Source organism: Balaenoptera acutorostrata, chromosome 12 (genome assembly GCF_949987535.1).
Source record: "Balaenoptera acutorostrata chromosome 12, mBalAcu1.1, whole genome shotgun sequence".
NCBI classification, from domain to species: Eukaryota; Metazoa; Chordata; class Mammalia; order Artiodactyla; family Balaenopteridae; genus Balaenoptera; species Balaenoptera acutorostrata.
In genome coordinates this window covers 29,064,936-29,082,946 of record NC_080075.1, presented here as the reverse complement: position 1 = coordinate 29,082,946, position 18,011 = coordinate 29,064,936, and the positions used below count along the sequence as shown (strand labels likewise).

Sequence of the window (18,011 nt, the reverse complement as noted above, 5' to 3'; positions counted from 1 at the left end):
CTGGTTCTCCGGTTCTCTGGTTCTCGTGCGCTGGCGGCCTCCGAGGCAGCTGCCGGTCCTTTCGCCAGGCCTCAGATGTGGTCGGCTCCATTTCCTCCCGCTGGCCTCGGGCTGGGCTGCTGCTTGAGGCAGGGGCTCACGTCTGGAGAGCCGGCTGGGCTCGGCTTCATCCCGCCCTTGCCTGGGTCGCTGTGGGGAGGAGCAAGCTGCTGGCGGGGTGAGGGGTGCCGCAGGGGTCGGCCTGGTAGGGCTGTGCTGGGCACAGCGACTTACAGAGGACTTCTAATGGGTGGGGAATCTCAGGCTTGGCACCCCGCCCCAGCCAGACCCAGTCTCCCTCCCAGAGGGCTGCTCAGCTGTGTGTGTGTGTGTGTGTGTGTGTGTGTGTGTGTGTGTCAACAGAAATAGCAAGAAGAAAATGCACCCACGAATTCCTCTCCATGAGGCTCCCCTCCAGTCTGTGTTCAGAGGCCCGCTTAGTTTGTGCAGGGTTTCAGGTGTGTTGTAGGTACTCTATTCTTAAGCTTTCCCCCCTAAATAAAAATGTAATACCTACAATAAATTCTGGAGACTGTGAACACGAGAATATACCCATTCTCTGCTACCCAGAGATGAGCACTGTTAACATTTCTGCATAATTCCTCTTGTTGTTTTGTTTGTGTGCACAGACATGCATTGTTAATAGAATTGGATTCTTAAATTGGGCAATAATTCAAATCCTGTTTTTTTCCACTTCAAGTAGTGTAAACACTTCCCCTGTCATAAAAACCCTCAGAAAGCATCTATTTATGAGTATAAGTACATTCTTGAGTTTCTTTTTTTTATTGAAGACATTTCCCTGTGTTTTTATTCTTTATCATTTTAAGTCATATATCTACTGATGGAATATTAATATATTATAATTTTTCTTATGTATTATTTGAAACATACTTGATGTAGTGTTTCATATATGTTAAACATACTGCAATATAAAGCATAATAATAAACACATGTAAACTCCCTACCTACATTAACAGCTAGGATGTTGCTAACATCACTGAAACTCCCTGGATGTTTCCCCAACCCTGTCCCCCTTCTTCACCTCCAGAGACAACCACTACCTTGACTTTTGTGTTTATCATTCCCTTGCTTTTTAAAAAAGTTTTAATTACGTATGTTTATATTCTTACGCAATACTTTTATATATGCTTTTTTTGTTTGAGCTTTTTAGAATTGATCAACTATATAGTCTTTTGAGGCTTGCTTTTTTTTTTACTCAGTGTAGTTTCTGAGATTCATTCATGTTCCTATGGTTCATTCATTTGCACTGCCGTATAGTATTCCATTGTCCATTCTGTGGTTGGTAAGCACTTAGAGTATTTCCACAATTTGGTTTTTATGAGTAATGCTGCTATGAACATTTGTGTACACATTTCCTGATGCACACATGCAACGTGTTTCTAGGACTAGAATTGTAGAATCATAGGGTGTGTGCGTGTTTACCATTAAAAGATAGCACCACAGACCTTTCCAAAATGGTTGTTTTGCCCTCTGCCAGTGGTTCATAAGAAAAAGTTCCTGCTAAATCCCACTAGCACTTGGTATCAAACTAAAATACCCTTTCTTGGTGCTTGTACCTGGTACTGTTGTAAGTGTTCTTCATATGTTAATTTGTTTAATCCTCATGACCACCTGTGAAGTTAGGTACTGTTATTAATCCTTGATTTACAGATGAGGAAACAGAGGCATAGAGAGGTCAACTTTTAACCCCAGATATACAGATTTAAAAAATGAAGAACAGAGAGGTTAATTAACTTGTTCAAGGTCACACAGCTAGTAAGTGGTGGCGGCAAGATTTGCACTAAACATACTTGCTCTTAAATTCTTTGTAATGGATATAAAATGGACTCTCACAGCTGTCTTATTTTATATTTCTGTTTACCGATGAAGTTGAGTATTTTTTTACTTATGTTTATTCCGCATTCTCTTTTCATGAAAAGAAACATTTAAAAATCATTCACCTATTGTTGGGGCACTTAGGTTATTTGTAATTCTTTAGTATTAATGCTTCAAGGAAAATCCTTGGCACATATAATTTTAATATTTCTTCTGTTGTCTTATTTATTTTGTTTGCATTTCCTTGAGTGAGATTAAGAGCGGTTAAAAATGTCTCCTCTTTTGGATTGCTATTTGATACTGTGTCCTCATCTGTGGAGGCGAGCCTCTACCTTCTAGGAGTTTATGATGACTGGAGGAGGTTAATGAGTATGCAGTGATTAGCATGGTACTCGGCCTATCATAAGAATACTGCGTCATAGTTACGTAGAGACTTTTCCTAGTTGCTTCTCCTCTTTTCCTTTCTTCCCCGAAACCACATTAATTACTCTTAGATCACGGGGGCATGAACAATCACCGTCCTGTGCTTCTGCCAGATGTGATGACCTCAGGGAATTAGGTCTTGCTTCAGCTTCTTCCTGAGCATCACCCCAACCATTGAGAGGTTTGCTGTATCTGTTCATTTTGTAGTAGGAAAAAAGTCAGATTTTAAAATATGTTATTGGTATGTATATAGTAACCACATGAAACATTACCTCCCGCCACCTCCCACAAGGACACCCACTGCTACACATGACAGTCTCTAGAAGTTAGGTATAACCCTCTGAGATTTGCCGTCTACAGAGAGAGCTCAGATGTGGAGAGTGTAGACAGGGGACTGGGTTAGCCAACGTGTGTACACACACACACACACACACACACACACACACACTCACACACACTCTCACATTCACTCCTGCAAAAACAAGCAGATGTGTACATCCTCTGAAAAGGTTCCCCTAAAAAGGTCTCTTTCCCTACTTATAGATTTGTATCATCAATAAATCCCAGGAGGGGAGAATTCTCTAAAGAGATGAATAATTGATCAACTCTAGACAGAAAATGCCATAAATACAACCCCTGTGCTACTGGGGGGCGGGGTGGGGCCGTCCACTTGGGGGAGGGAAGGAAGGAATTGGTTTTATGCGGAGGTGGCTGCTGAACTCTAGGGCTGGGGAAAAGGATGGAGCTGGAAGGCAGCCGTGGAACAGCTGCTGGAGGAGCAGAGGAGCTGAGTTGGTGGTGCGGGCAGCTGGGAAAGTGCTGGCCAGCTGGCTGGGGAGCAGCCACTCTTATCCTGGAGTCCCATGAGAATTCATTCTTGGAGATTCCTCTGTAGAGGATGTGCTGCAGACTGGCCCTGCCTCCTGGCCACTGGCCTTTGTGGAGCCTGCCTGCAGGCTTATTCATCCTGGCTAAAAACACCTTCTTGGACATGTTTCTTCCAACATGGTGTATAACTGCTGAACAGCAGGACAGCCCCTGGGACTCTGCCTCTTCTAATATCCCCTTTCCCCAGAGGCCCTAAGAAGGATGGTGAATGAGCACTTTGATCTCTCACAGTAGTAGCCTTTATCTTCCGGCCTTCCTTCCATTTCCCTTTCATACAGGATTGCTGATCTGGTTTCATGTGTTGGCATTCTGAGAGTCAGGAAAGACTCGGGAAACCTGGTGTCAGTTCCACGCCTCTCATTGTGTTATGGATAAAATGAGGTGTTTGGGGGTGGAGTTCCACACTTCTGCTGCCTTGCCTGACATCCAGGGGGCTCTGGAGCCCCTGGGGTGGGGAGGCAGGCTGTTGCTGTGGTTGGATACCTGCAGATTGTCTGAGGGACCAGCTGTGGGGATGGGGAGCGTAGAGAGGAGCAGGCTGTAGAGGAGGAGGGATGTGGGACCTTGGGAGTCCTGACCAAGCAGGGTACAGGGACAAATTCCAAAAGGGTTCCTGGGCCCCTGGAGGAAGACCTGGAGTCTTCTGCAGGTGGCGATGCTGTACATCCTTCATGAAGTAGGTGAGGGGTCAGGTCTCTTGGCTCTAGGAGGGCATCTGCTCTGCCTGTCTTCCAGTAACAAACCCCTGCTGCCCACCGCTTGGTGAGGGGAGCATACCCCCAGCCTGTCCACACCAAGCCTGGGATGGGCTGGAGCTTTCCTAGTGAAAGCAGAGAAGAGACCTGGTAAGACTGGGGGTGCGGGTCCCAGTGAGGGCAGGGCGGGGTTCTGTGCCTGGAAGGGGGCTCTGAGAAGGGGCAGCGCCGACACCTTTGGTGGGCCTCTCTGTGGAGGCAGATGGGGGTGCAGGCCGTTCAAGATCAGTTGCTGATGGCATTGGCAGCTTTGCAGACCTCTACATGTGTGCACTGTGACAGGCGCCTTAGCAGAGGAGGGCTGCGAGCTCTGCCCAGAGCTTCAGCTGGCCGCCTCTCACAGTCCCGGGGTGAAGAGGCTTGTACCAGCTAGGTCCCAGGAGGAAGAAGCAGCAGACCATTTTGAACGCATACTGAGCACTCTGTCAGATTCTGAAGATGTGATGGAAGCCTTGTCCCTTAGGAGTTTTTATAGTGTAACTGGTCATCCTCTCTTAGAAAAGGATCCCCAGCAGAAGGTGGCTGTATGTGGTGACTGTGTAGGATCTGCTTCAGACCTGTGGTGAGCAGGACTGGTCCAGGAGGACTTTATCAGGAAGGGGTTGATTTTGTTCCTTGTCTCACCCCCTACATCTAATCATTTGCTTCCATAATCACACTTCATTCCCATCTCTCTGCTGTTGCCTTAGTTCAGGCCCTTATTATCACCGATCTGGACAGCGGCATTAGTCTGCTAACCGGTCTTCACGCCACCAGCCTTGAAGTCTGCAGTCAGTGCTCTGTGAAATCATTTGAGCGCCCCTCCTGAAATGTAAATCTGCTCCTATGTGTTCATGCTGTGAGCCACACGTCTGCCCTCCCCACGCTTCACGCTCAGGATGTACCCCGCAGCTCACCCTTCCCCTGGCCTGCCAGGCCTTCTCATGATTCTGTGCCTTTGCCTATGTGAGGCCCTCCATCTGGAATTCCTCCTCCTTCCCCTCCTCCAAAATACCTGCCCATCTTCCAAGGCTCGTCCTGAAGGTTTCTTCAAGGTGAAACCTTTCTTGACAGACACGTCCACCTTCCCAGAGAGAAGTGGCCCCCGTGCCCCAGGCCCTGGATAGACTGCTCTCATGGCATCAGTATGCTCCAGGGCATTTGTTTTGTTTATGGGTCTGTCTCTTGCCTTTTGCTTATAAACTTCTTGATGCTCCTGAAATATACAGTCTGGTCTGTTGTAAGGTAAGAAACCACCACAAAATTTAGTGGCATGAAACACCTATCATTTTATTATGTTCATTGAGTCTTTGGCCCTGGAAGTCAGGAAGGAAATAGCGTGGGTAGCTGGTGTCAGCTCCTTGATGTGTGTAGGGCCTCAGCTGGGAAATCTCAAAAGCTAGAGGTAATTTGACAGCTGGGCTGGAATCGTTGCAGAGCTCCTTCACTCACTTATTTGGCAGGTTGATGCCCACTGTTGGCTGGCACCTCAGCCGAAAAGGTCCGCGGACACCTTCACTTGGCCTTTCCACGTGGCCTGTGTTTCCTCACAGTGTGGTAGCTGGGTGCCAAGAGTGGGTGTCCCCAAGAATCAGGCAGAAGCTGTATTATCTTTTATGATCTAGCTTTGAAAATCATGACAGTGGCACTTTGACCATTGTGACAAGCTCACCCTGATTTAGAGGGAGGGAATGTAGACCCCACCTCTCCATGGGAGAAGTGCATGTGGGTGGAGGGGTTGTGGTGTCCGTCTTTGGAAAGTAAACTCTGCCACACCTGCTAAGTACTGGGTGCGTGCACATGGCACTCTTATTAAATTCTGAAGGCTGAGCAAGGGTGGCGTATGAGGAAGCATTGTGAAGTTGGCGCTGGGAGTCTCGAGGGAGGGATGCGATCCACAGCAGATTGTAGGGTGGAGAAAAGACTGTGGGGGGCTGGGGAGCTCCTGTCAGGTTGGACAATTAAAAAGTGTGTACGGAGACTTCCCTGGTGGCACAGTGGTTGAGGATCTGCCTGCCGGTGCGGGGGACACGGGTTCGAGCCCTGGTCCGGGAAGATCCCACATGCCGCGGGGGCGACTGGACCCGTGCGCCACAACTACTGAGCCTGCGCTCTAGAGCCCGCGAGCCACAACTACTGGGCTCACGTGCCGCAACTACTGAAGCCCGTGTGCCTGGAGCCTGTGCTCCACAGCAGGGGAGGCCACCGCGGTGAGAGACCGGCGTGCCGCAACGGGGAGGGGCCCCCACTCGCCGCAGCTGGAGAGAGCCTGCGCACAGCGGCGAAGACCCAACGCAGCCATAAATAAATAAATAAATAAATAAATTTAAAATAAATAACTAAATAAATTTAAAAAAAAAAAGTGTGTACGCACACCAAGGTCCCAATGAGGAGGACAGGAAGGGAAAGGGAGGAGATAGAACAGAAAGGCGCTCACATTTAGAATTGTTTGGACCTGGTGACTGGGCACATTGGAAGGACGTGGAGGATGTCGGGGTTGGGGACACTCGTGGGAATGGGAGTCGGGGACAGAGCTGTTGGAGGTGGGACGGGGAGTTTGGTCCGCTTTAGACAGGCTGCTCTCAGTGGGCCTGTAGCATGTTCCAGGGGCTAGAGGCAGCTGGAGACCAAACTTTAAGAAGCACCCTCAGAGCGGTGCTTGCTGCAGCCCAGAGGGGAGTGAGAAGTAAGGGATATAAAGTGTGGAGGCCTTCAGGGTTGGGGCATGTCTAGCTGGGACTTTGCAAGCACCTAGACTAGCCTCCATCCTCCGCCAGCATTGTCCTGCGCCTTGCCGGTAATCGTCAAATAACTGCTCGGTTTCCTTTTCAATACCCCCTGCTTGTTAGAGGGACAGGATTTCAGTGTATTTTTTAGTATCTCTCAGTATTAAGACTTCTCCTAAATTGAGCCTAAGTCTTCTCTTCTTCCACTTCTTAGGGCCACTTGAAACAAGTTTAATTTTTTTCCCAAATGATAGGCCCTCAGATGTTTAAAGATCTTCTTGAGTTTTGTCTTCTTCAGAACCAAAAGGGACTTGTTCCTCTTACGGTTTTGAACTGTCCTGCTTCCTTTTTCGCCAGAGGGAAGCCTGTGTTCAGGTAGGGACTGGCCAGGCAGAGCAGGGCCGTTGCTGCCTGTGCTGCAGGTCCTGTTCCGGTCAGTTCCTATCTGTGTGTGTCCAACTGCAAATGGGTTGGGACCTGTTAGTAGACTGTGAAATCAACTTAGATTGTTGCAACCTGCAAGAAAGAGGGAGGGAGGGATTTGTGTATCTAGTAAGGGGAAATACTATTTTACAAACTTGTCATATATATAAGAATATAATGGATCACAGTGTAAAATGTATTTCTTACTGTGGTTTGTAGTAAAAAATGTTTGAAGAAACCTTGAGTAATAAGACCTTTTGAAGCTGCCAAATCACATCATATTGAGTATACCATCAATATACTGGTGAGCAGGGGCTACTCTTTGTTGCAGTGCGCGGACTTCTCATTGTGGTGGCTTCTCGTTGTGGAGCATAGGCTCTAGGCGCACAGGCTTCAGTAGCTGTGGCACACGAACTCCAGAGCGCAGGCTCAGTAGTTGTGGCACACGGGCTTAGTTGCTCCGCGGCATGTGGGATCTTCCCGGACCAGAGATCGAACCCGTGTCCCCTGCATTGGCAGGCAGATTCTTAACCACCGTTCCACCAGGAAAGTCCCCCATCAGTAAGTCTTTTATCCCTCCTGATTTCTAAGACATTTTCATGTGCACTACTGCCGTTGTTATGTGCTTCTTCCATCTTTAATTTGCACAGATGTGGCTTAGGACCCTATTTACTCTGTTAGATCTTTTTCTCTCCTGCCTATTGACCTTTTGGCACCTGGTCCTATCACTTAACATAGTTTTATCCCTCCTGTTTTCAACATCTGTCTATTTAATAAGTGTGCCTTCACTATCATTATTAATAAATATGTTGAACAGGACAGTTCTGAGGACAGAGCCCTGTGGCAGGCCACTACAGACCACCCCCCCCAATTGATATACCACTCTTACTTTGAGCGTGGCATGGTCATTCAGCCATTGGTGAGCCAGCCCATCCAGCCTATCATTCTCCATAGCTGTCCCTCAAAGGGATCACAGCCAGCCTTGTGGAACTTCAGTGTCTGCAACCTGATTCGCAAACCCAGAGCCTTGGCAAGTAATACAAATGAATGAAGTGATAATTAATTCAGGCAATTAATAAATAATCCCTGACTCCTGGCCTTGGTTTCAAGAAGGCAGTGCAAATAATGTGGCTGGGGGTGAGCTGGAGCGGTAGTCAGTGCTCAGTTGTAGACGAAGTTGCCGGGCAGGAGTGTGGACCTTCAGGAAAATCTGGGTTTCATGTGAAATTTGATTTTTTTTACCATTGGCAAAGCAAACATAAAAACCAAACAAAACAGATTTGTTTTGTGGCAGATTTGGCCTGCAGCCCTTGAGTTTGTGACCTCCTTATCTCCTGGTCCAGTGACCACACAACACAAAGCACTAAGATTAGTTGCGTGTTGATGGGTTGATGGCCTTCATTGAACCTGACTCCTTTGAGGTCCCTTTAGTTACCCACTCAGGACTCTTACATGGACTGAACTCACCCAGTGTTCTGAAAGTTGGGGATGACGCTTGCTCTTTTCTCACCTGTTGGCACCTTCTCCTGATGGCAAGTTTCTTCCAGGATCACTGGCAGGTGTGAGGAATGTGTCAATGGGGTCCCTTGGCTGGGAAAACTGGAATTGAGAGTTTCTTAAAGTCTCCCACCCGGCTTGGTTTCACTTTCCTCTTATCTGTATCTACTCTTCCTTTTCTTTTCTCTTTGGTCTGAAGAGCATTTTCCTTCCCAGGGAATTCATAGGCACAAGAGTGGGCCTAGCTCTTCCTTGTTCTTCTTATTCACACACCAAAAATAACTTTTAAAAATCCTTTTAGTTGTCTTGAGCATTTGGGGAAGCCTTAGCTCATGCAGCATTAGTCTTCCTGACACTGTTTTTGTAAATCCATGCTACTCTCTCGTGTTTCTTCTTGTTTATGCATGCTTCTTCTGTCTTTTATACATAAACATGTAAACATGTAAAATTTGATCGCTTCAAATTCTGTAGCCTTTGCAGCCACGTTAGTTTAGGTTTTGAAGAAGGAAGGAAGGGAGAACTGGGTGATCAGCCACATTGCTAGAGGAAAGGTATTTGTTCCTAGTTTCTAGTTCTGAAAGATAGTAGTCTTCCAGCAGCGTCAGGGAGAGGCTGGCGTATTCCATGGCCTGTGGGGCAGACGGATGGCGGACCGGGCGGGAGGCACAGAAGTCATTACGATTGGGCTCTTGTCTTGAAGGAACTACCATCCGGTGGGGGGAGGCAGCTGCTTGGCAGGTGATAAGTGCTAATAGAGGCATGTTTAAGGTGCCGTGGGAGCCTAGGGGAAGGAGCGTTGGTCAATCTGCGAACCAGGTCAGAGAGGAGGTGACATTGAGCTGATGCTTGAAGGATAAGCCAAAGAGACCTCACAGAGGCTGGGAAGGGCATTCCAGGCAATGAGAACTGCATGTGCAAAGCTCAGAACAGCATGTTGGAAAAGCATGAGGGTCCTTAGTGGCCAGAATTGGGGCAGTGATGAGAATGAGATGGGAACCACAGGCTGGGGCCTCTGCTCATCTCCCAGAGGCCTGTCCCAAATCCCAGCTCCCTGCTACTGCTTTGGAGCCCATGATGGCCATGTCTGACAGTCTGGGGACTAGTATCGTTTAACCATCTGTTTAATATACTGTATGTTCTACCTGAGGGACTAATTTCTTTTTTACAGATCTTTTTTTCAAATTTATTTGTTTTGTTTATTTATTTTTGGCTGCATTGGGTCTTTGTTGCTGTGCGCGGGCTTTCTCTAGTTGTAGTGAGCGGGGGCTACTCTTTGTTGCGGTGCGCGGGCTTCTCATCGCGGTGGCTTCTCTTGTTGCGGAGCATGGGCTCTAGGTGCGCGGGTTTCAGTAGTTGTGGCTCATGGGCTCTAGAGCGCAGGCTTAGTAGTTGTGGCACATGGGCTTAGTTGCTCCGCAGCATGTGGGATCTTTCTGGACCAGGGATCGAACCCACGTCTGCTGCATTGGCAGGCATATTCTTAACCACTGCACCACCAGGGAAGTCCCCTAATTTCTTTTTTAACTTTTTATTTTGATAGAATTTAAAAACTTACAGAAAAGATTAAAGAAGAGTACCTGGGACTCCCGTATACCCAAATTGTTTACATTTTGCCGTATTTGCTTTATCATTTTCTCTATGTGTATATATTTTTATATATGCATATACTTTTTTTCTGAACCATTTGAGATTAAGTTGGAGATACCCTTTATCCCTAAATACTTCAGTGTGTATGTGTTCTAAGGACAAGGACATTCTTTTACATAACCATAGTATAGTCATCCATGTCTAGAACACAGAGATTGGTATGATATGATCTTATCCACATCCATATTCAAATTTCATCAGTTGTCCCAATGATGTACTTTATAGCTATTTCCCCCCACTCCAAGATCTAACCCATGAGCATGCATTTTGCTGTCTCTTTAGTCTTGTGTCAGCTGGGAGAGATGTTTGTTTTTCTTGTCTTTGAAATTTTTGGAGAGAACAATCCAGGTGCTTTCTAGCATACCCTTTAGTTTCAGTTTATCTGACGTTTCCTATGATTAGATTTAAGGTTATATGTTCTGGCTGCACTTCTGTGTGAGTGACGTTATATCCTCCTTCTCAATGTTACCATATCAAGAGACACATGATGTTGGTTTTTTCCCAGTATTGGTGATGATGATAACTTTGATCATTTGGTAAAGGTGGTGTCAGCCAGATTTATTTCTCCACTATAAAGTTGCTATTGTATTTAAGTAATTTTTGAAGAGATGTTTTGAGGCCATGTATATATCCTGTGCCTCATTAAGCTTTCACCTGCTATTCGTAGCATCCACTGATGAGTTTCTAAATCCTTCTATATTTTTTATTGGCATTCTTTTTTTTTTTTTTTTTTTATTGGCATTCTACTGTAAGGAAGAGCTTTCCTTTCCAGTGGGATGAATTCTTGCAAACTCAGATCTGCCTCGTATTACCTTTTAACTTGCTGGACTGGACTCCGGGCCCACTTCCTCTTGTGCTCTCCCCCTTCAGTGTGCTTTGGGTGGACATCAGATGAATAATGGTGGTTCCTGGGAAGCTTGGATCTTCTTCCAAGCAGCACCTCACTTGTCATTGGCGTGACTGGCTTGGCGTGGGGCTAAACACACGCTGTGTTGGATGATCAGTGTTTCCTCAGGCCTGGGGCTGGGGTGGGAATGTTGTCTTGTCAGCTCTCTGAGTTCAGCCTGAGCTTAAGCGAGGTCAGTAATGGGCAGAGAAAAGAACTGTGGGTTCCTTCCCCTGAGAAGCCATGGCTGATTCCTTGTCCAGGCTGAATTCGTTAGTCAAAGCTGCTCGTTCCCTGCCCGTTCACACACAGACTTCGCACTTCTGGTGCATTGTTACATGGATGCTTAGTTAGCTTTCTTTTCCTCCTGACAAAAAACAAAGGTTCTGGTGTCACTTTGGTCATTGTGAGTTAAAGACCTCTTTGTGTGTCCTCAACAAATACTTGGTTTCAGGGGAGTTTGATCGGTGTGATCAATATGAGGCTCAGAAAGGGTCTGAGCAACATTCAGAACTCTGCGTTAGGATCTCTTAAAGACGTGCTTTCTGCTTCTGCGGTGCAGCCAGCTGAGAAATGAGGTGTGAGAAGTTGAGCTGAGGTTCAAGCTCTATCAGAGACAAGGAGGGTTTGCAAGGAAAGCAGGGTTAGTTGTACCTCTGAGTGGTGTGGTGCAGGACAGTGCTTTTCAAGTACTGTGGCTCATCTTTTCCCCTTTTGTTCCTCCTCCTCTCTCTCTCTTCAGACAGGCTCAGAGCTCAGCCCAGTTGATGGACCTGTTCCAGGTCAGATGGACTCAGGGCCAGTGTACGATGGGGACTCACGGCAGCTAAGCGCCTCAGGGGCGCCGGTCAATGGTGCTAGAGAACCTGCTGGACCCAGTTTGCTGGGCACTGGGGGTCCTTGGCGAGCAGAGCCGAAGCCCGACTGGGATGTGACCCCAGGACCAGCTCATACTGCTCGCCTGGAAGATGCCCACGATCTGGTGGCCTTTTCGGCTGTGGCCGAAGCTGTGTCCTCTTATGGAGCCCTTAGCACCCGGCTCTATGAAACCTTCAACCGTGAGATGAGTCGCGAAGCTGGGAACAACAGCAGGGGACCCCGGTCAGGACCCGAGAGCTGCTCTGCTGGCAGCGAAGACCTTGACACGCTGCAGACGGCCCTGGCCCTCGCTCGGCATGGCATGAAACCACCCAACTGCAACTGCGATGGCCCAGAATGCCCTGACTACCTCGAGTGGCTGGAGGGGAAGATCAAGTCTGTGGTTGTGGAGGGAGGGGAGGAGCGGCCCAGGCTCCCAGGGACTCTGCCTTCTGGTGAGGCTGGTCTTCTGGCGCCAATCACCAGGCCACTCCTCAGCTCTGAGGTCCCTCATATACCTCCTCCTCCGGAGGGCCTGCCCCTGTCCCAGAGTGCCCTGAGTATCGCTAAGGAAAAAAACATCAGCCTGCAGACCGCCATCGCCATTGAGGCCCTCACACAACTCTCCTCTGCCCTCCCCCAACCTTCTCATGCCACCTCCCAGGCTTCTTGCCCCCTTCCTGAGGCCTTGTCCCCTCCTGCCCCTTTCAGATCTCCCCAGTCCTACCTCCGGGCTCCCTCATGGCCTGTGGTCCCTCCTGAAGAGCACCCATCCTTTGCTCCTGATAGCCCTGCCTTCCCTACAGCAACTCCTAGAACAGAGTTTCCTGAAGCCTGGGGCACTGACACCCCACCAGCAACTCCCCGGAGCTCTTGGCCCATGCCCCGCCCAAGCCCTGATCCCATGGCTGAACTGGAGCAGTTGTTGGGCAGTGCCAGTGATTACATCCAGTCAGTATTCAAGCGGCCCGAGGCCCTGCCCAGCAAGCCCAAGGTCAAGGTGGAGGTACCCTCTTCCTCCCCATCCCCATCCCCATCCCCCATTCTCCAAAGGGAGGCCCCCACACCGTCCTCAGAGCCCGATTCCCACCAGAAGGCCCAGACGGCCCTGCAGCAGCACCTCCACCATAAGCGCAGTCTCTTCCTGGAACAGGCCCACGACGCCTCCCTCCCCCCTCCCTCGGAGCCTCCTGCTCCCGGCTGGTGGGCACCACCCAGCTCACCTGCCTCACGGCCATCCGACAGACCACCCAAGGAGAAGAAAAGGAAGCCCCTGGCACCAGCTGGAGGTCTCGTGGGAACTGACAAAGCTGGCCCTGGGATCAAGCCCAGTGTCCGGAAGTCCATTCACATCAAGAAGTCCAGGCCACGGGAGGCACAGCCCCTCTTCCCACCTCTGCGGCAAATCATCCTGGAAGGGCTGAGGTCCCCAGTCTCTGAGGACGTGCAGGCACATCCACCTGCCCCCGTTCCTGCCTCACAGGGCTCTGCTGTCCCCCTGCCCCCAGAACCTTCGCTTGCGCTATTTGCACCTAGTCCCTCCGGGGACAGCCTGCTGGCCCCTACTCAGGAAATGAGGTCTCCCAGCCCCATGGCAACCCTGCAGCCAGGCTCCGCTGGCCCTCTTCCCCCTGCCGATGACAAGCTGGAAGAGCTCATCCGGCAGTTTGAGGCTGAATTTGGGGATAACTTTGGGCTTCCTGGCCCCCAATCTGTGCCCTTTCAGGACCCCGAGAACCAGCCAACCTGTCTCCCAGCCCCCGAGAGCCCTTTTGCTACCCGCTCTCCCAAGCAAATCAAGATCGAATCTTCAGGGGCTGTGACTGTGCTCTCAACCACCTGCTTCCATTCAGAGGAGGGAGGCCAGGAGGCCACACCCACCAAGGCCGAGAACCCACTCACACCCACCCTCAGTGGCTTCCTGGAGTCACCTCTTAAGTACCTGGACACACCCACCAAGAGTCTGCTGGACACACCTGCCAAGAGAGCCCAGGCCGAGTTCCCCACCTGTGATTGCGTAGGTAAGTCCTCCTGGGTGTCAGGGAAGGGCAAGGGGATGTGACCTGGCGGGCTTGGATTTCTAGGCACTGTCTTTTATCTGGAAAACATTCACTGTGTGCCAGACACCACACCGGGACACAGAAGTGAGCTCCAGGCTAGTGGAGAAGACATTGAAGGAAACTGATGGTGATGCCGTGTGGTGTATTGTGTGTCAGTGGAGGTGCTTTGTCGTACAGATTGAGGTGAAGCAGTGCCTCATGGAAGCCTTCCTGTGGGAGTTGGTGCTTGTGCTGAGGCCTGTAGAGCTGTCGGGTAGAAAGAAGACATGCTGGGAAGAGGGAATAGTTTGGGCAACAGCTTGGTGGCTGTGACAAGGTAGTGCTTATTTAGAGGGCTTTTGGTCTGGGGGAGCGAAAGGGGAGGAATCTGGGTGGGGATGAGCAAAAGGTGGCTGGAGAGGCAGGCAGGGGCCAGATCTTGCAGGGCCCAGCGAGCCACAATCGGGAGTTTGACTTGATCTCTGGTAATACATCGTGAGCTCCTGAGGGTTTTAAAGCAAGTGATGACCAGTCGTCACCTTGTGCTTCTGAAAGGCTTGTGGTGGGGAGGAAAGGTTGGCCGGGGAGCCTGTAAGAAAGGTAGTGTTGTGAGCCAGGCAAGAAATAACAAGGGCCTGTACTGAAAGAGTAGGTGGGCAGAGGCTGCAGAGTGAGTGGCCTCTGAGGAGGGGGGCTATGGGGATGCAGACCGCTCAGGTCTCCGCCTTGGTGGTGGGGGGCACTGAGAACACGCGTGTGGAGAAGTGGTGCGTTCTGTTCGGACCGACTTGAGTTTGAAGGGGCTGAGAGATTGGAGATCGGACTCTGAGTTACGGGTTTGGATGTAGTTAGCATTCAGGTGATGGTTGAAGCCATGGTGTGGGTAAGAGCACTGAGGAATTGGGTCTGTTTCTGAGCCTTGTCTTCTGAAATAGAAGTTGGGCCCCGGGCCTCTGAGGACTGCTCCAGGGGATGTCGGCTGTCTCCAGGGAGGTCGTGGATGCCTCAGGAAACTCCAGGTCCACTCTAAGCTGTGGTCCTCTGCTACTCACCAAGCATTGCATAAGAGATGTGTGTGCTTCAGATGTTGGCAAAAACCACATTGATGCTGATGATAAGCATGTTGAATGCTTGTGATTTTATGATACACAAATAGGTCTTATGAAAAGCCTGTCTTCTCTGCTTGTTTAAAGACACTAATATCTGGTCAGTTGTGTGATTTGTTGGGATGTTGTGTCCCAGTTAGTAAGGAGAAGCTGCGCTGTCCTGTCCAATCCAGCTACCCCAGACTCCTGGGGTACAAGTCAGTGGGGCCAGTGACAAAGAATCACTTGGGGAACAAGGAAAAGTTGGCCCCAGTGCTTCTATCTGGGGGGAACAGATGTGCAGCATCCTGCCAAAGGCTCACAGACATGCTCTGAGATTGTGGTTTCCACCGAGGACTGACCCTCTTCATGACCGGGTTTAATAATGATGTGACTTTGAGGGCTCCTTATTTCCCACCATTTGGGAGAGACTTGTTCTGATCGTAGGAATTGGGGCCCCACTTTCTCTCTTTGTGTTTGTATGTGTCTGGCCTATCTTCCTGTGTTTAGGGCCTCATTTGCTGTTTCTCCCCCTCCGGGGTAGGAAATATTCTTTTATAGGGCTGAGGACATAGTTGATCCATTATAAATATTTTAGTTGTGGAATTCAATTATATAGATATTATGTTTGGTCAAGCTAGTTTTTTTTTTTTTAATTTGAATTTTAATCCCATCACTTCCTCATGCCTAAAATGAAAGTGCTAATAGTACCCTTTCACCAGGGTTCATCTGAGGATTAAATTAGTTAATATGTATAAAGCCCTTAGGACTGTGACTGGCATGTAGGAAGAACTGTAGGAGCGCTTAGCTGTTACCAAGCCTACCAAGTGCAGAAAAGCAAGAAAAAGATGTAAAAACACATGTATTATGAAGGAAGAAAAGTGTTGGCTGTTACTTTATTCATCAGTCATTTATTGTTTACCTAGCCCAGTCCTAGTGACCAATAAGATAAAAATTAATAGAAACGGTTCATCTTTGAAGAACTTTGTGGTTTGCTTGAAGAGACAACACAAACAATGAAATACCCAGTTGCCCAATCAGCAGGTATCTGCCAAGTGTCTGTGCTGTCATATGGAAGTGGTTGAACTGCCAGAGTGCTCTGAAATACCAGGCTTGGTTGTCATCATGGAGGGTAATGCTTTACTTAGGAAACTACTCAGAGCTGGGTTTTGAAAACTGTAATGAACACAGATGGGGAGAGGTGGGTAGGTAGCCACTCCAGACTGAGGAATTTACGAGCACCGTCTAGGAGCAGACATGAGCAAGCTCGCAGGAGGTAAGGCCACTAGCACACAGTGGACCCAAACCCTCAGTGTTCTCCTGCATTCCTTAGGCCAGAGGAGCCCCCTAGCAGAGGGGACAAGTCTCAGCTAGTGAGCAAAAGCACAGGCAGTAGACTGTCAGCATCAGAGAAACCCAGTGTGGCAATGCTGGCAGCCTGTTGCCTTGGCAGGCAGGTGGATGGCAGGAACAGTGGGCAGGAGGTAAGGGGAGCAACCACCACCGATCATTGGTTGCTCCAATTTGTATTTTATTTATATGTAATACAGATAAAACATTTCTATGCTATCTAATGCTAAACAAAGAATTAGAAGCAAACCCACCTTGTGTTATTAAATGTTAAATTATGGGAAAACGCTGAAGTGAAAACAGCAGACACAAAGAGTATTTAAATGATCAGCTCTAGCTTAAAAAAAATAGAGAAAAGACTAGAAGGAAATATATCAACAGTGGTTGTATCACTGGTCAGACTGTGGGTGACTTTTCCCTCATTATGTTTTCTGAATTTTCTCTAATGAAATATGTATTTTATAATCAATAAATATTTTTTAAAATACCTCCTCCTAGAAGTAGCACAGAAGAGTGAAGAGTGATAATCTTGTGGCAGGAGACCACTTAGGAAGCTATTGAGAATAACAATAACAACCACAACAATAGTAATAGTAGTAGAATATGAAACACTTGCCCTATTCCAGGCACTGTACCAAGTGCTTTGTAGTCACTACCTCATTTAATCCTCTATAACATCTATATGAGGCGGGTACTGTCAGTAGTTCCATTTGAATGATGAAGAAAGCAAAATTAGATTCAGTGATTTACCCAAGTCATAGAGCTAGCAGATGGTAGAAGTGAGATTTGAACCTAGGCAGCTGGACCACCATGTCATACTGTGATTAAAATTGTTTAGCTGAGAAATGAGTCCAACTAAAACAGTGGTATTAGGAATGAAGAGGGCCAAAGAAGAAAGCATTCACTTGGAAACAGTTTTTGGAGGTGTTGAGGTTGTGTTAGGGAAAGCTCCCACATCTGGACAGGTGCTTTCATCAGCTGGTTTGATGAACTTGTCTTTGTGAACTCAGGCTCAGGCGGGACAAGGGTTAGGAATGAAGCTTGTTCACTCTGGGATTAATGTTAGCTGGGAACCATCTCATATTCCAGAAGCTCAGCTCCTCAACAGTGGTAGATAGAAAGGTGCAGATTGTAGGTCACTATAATGAAGAATTTTCCATAGAAGCGACAATGAAATTTGGAGATGCCATTAAGCGCTCATAACAGGCGATCTAAGTATGGAAACAACTTTACAAAAACATGGAAAGGTCTTATAGCAAGCTCCATGGTGATTTTTGGCAAATAAGCAATTTTGGCCAATGTGGGCATCACCAGGTAACCAAAAACTGCCAAACACCAAGAGCATTATCTTACACTTGTATGAAGATTACAGGTTTTCTGAAGGTGTGGATGGGATTCATATCTACTTGTTCTCTGAATCTTGAAATACTAGAATTAAAGGTACCCCTTGAGGCTTCAAAGAAATAAATTTAAAAGACATGAAAGGAAATGCTATACTCCAAAAGGTAGTGTGATATGTACAGGCTTGAGAAAACATAGCACAAGTTGAAGTTCTGCATTGGATTATTGGGAGAAGAGAG

At 48.2% G+C, this 18,011-nt stretch overlaps 1 protein-coding gene across 8 annotated transcripts in view; it reads left to right on the top strand.

Moving 5' to 3' along the window:
- TET3 (tet methylcytosine dioxygenase 3) overlaps positions 1 to 18,011 on the top strand; it is a 115,156-nt gene that overhangs the window by 41,289 nt on the left and 55,856 nt on the right. For 7 of the 8 annotated variants that reach the window (XM_007189011.2, XM_057558150.1, XM_057558151.1 and 4 more), the window contains one exon: positions 11,842 to 13,978. In XM_007189011.2, coding sequence (XP_007189073.2) covers positions 11,842 to 13,978 — 2,137 coding nt within the window. The remainder of the gene's footprint in view (positions 1 to 11,841; positions 13,979 to 18,011) is intronic. The other variant, XM_057558153.1, reaches the window with a different exon arrangement.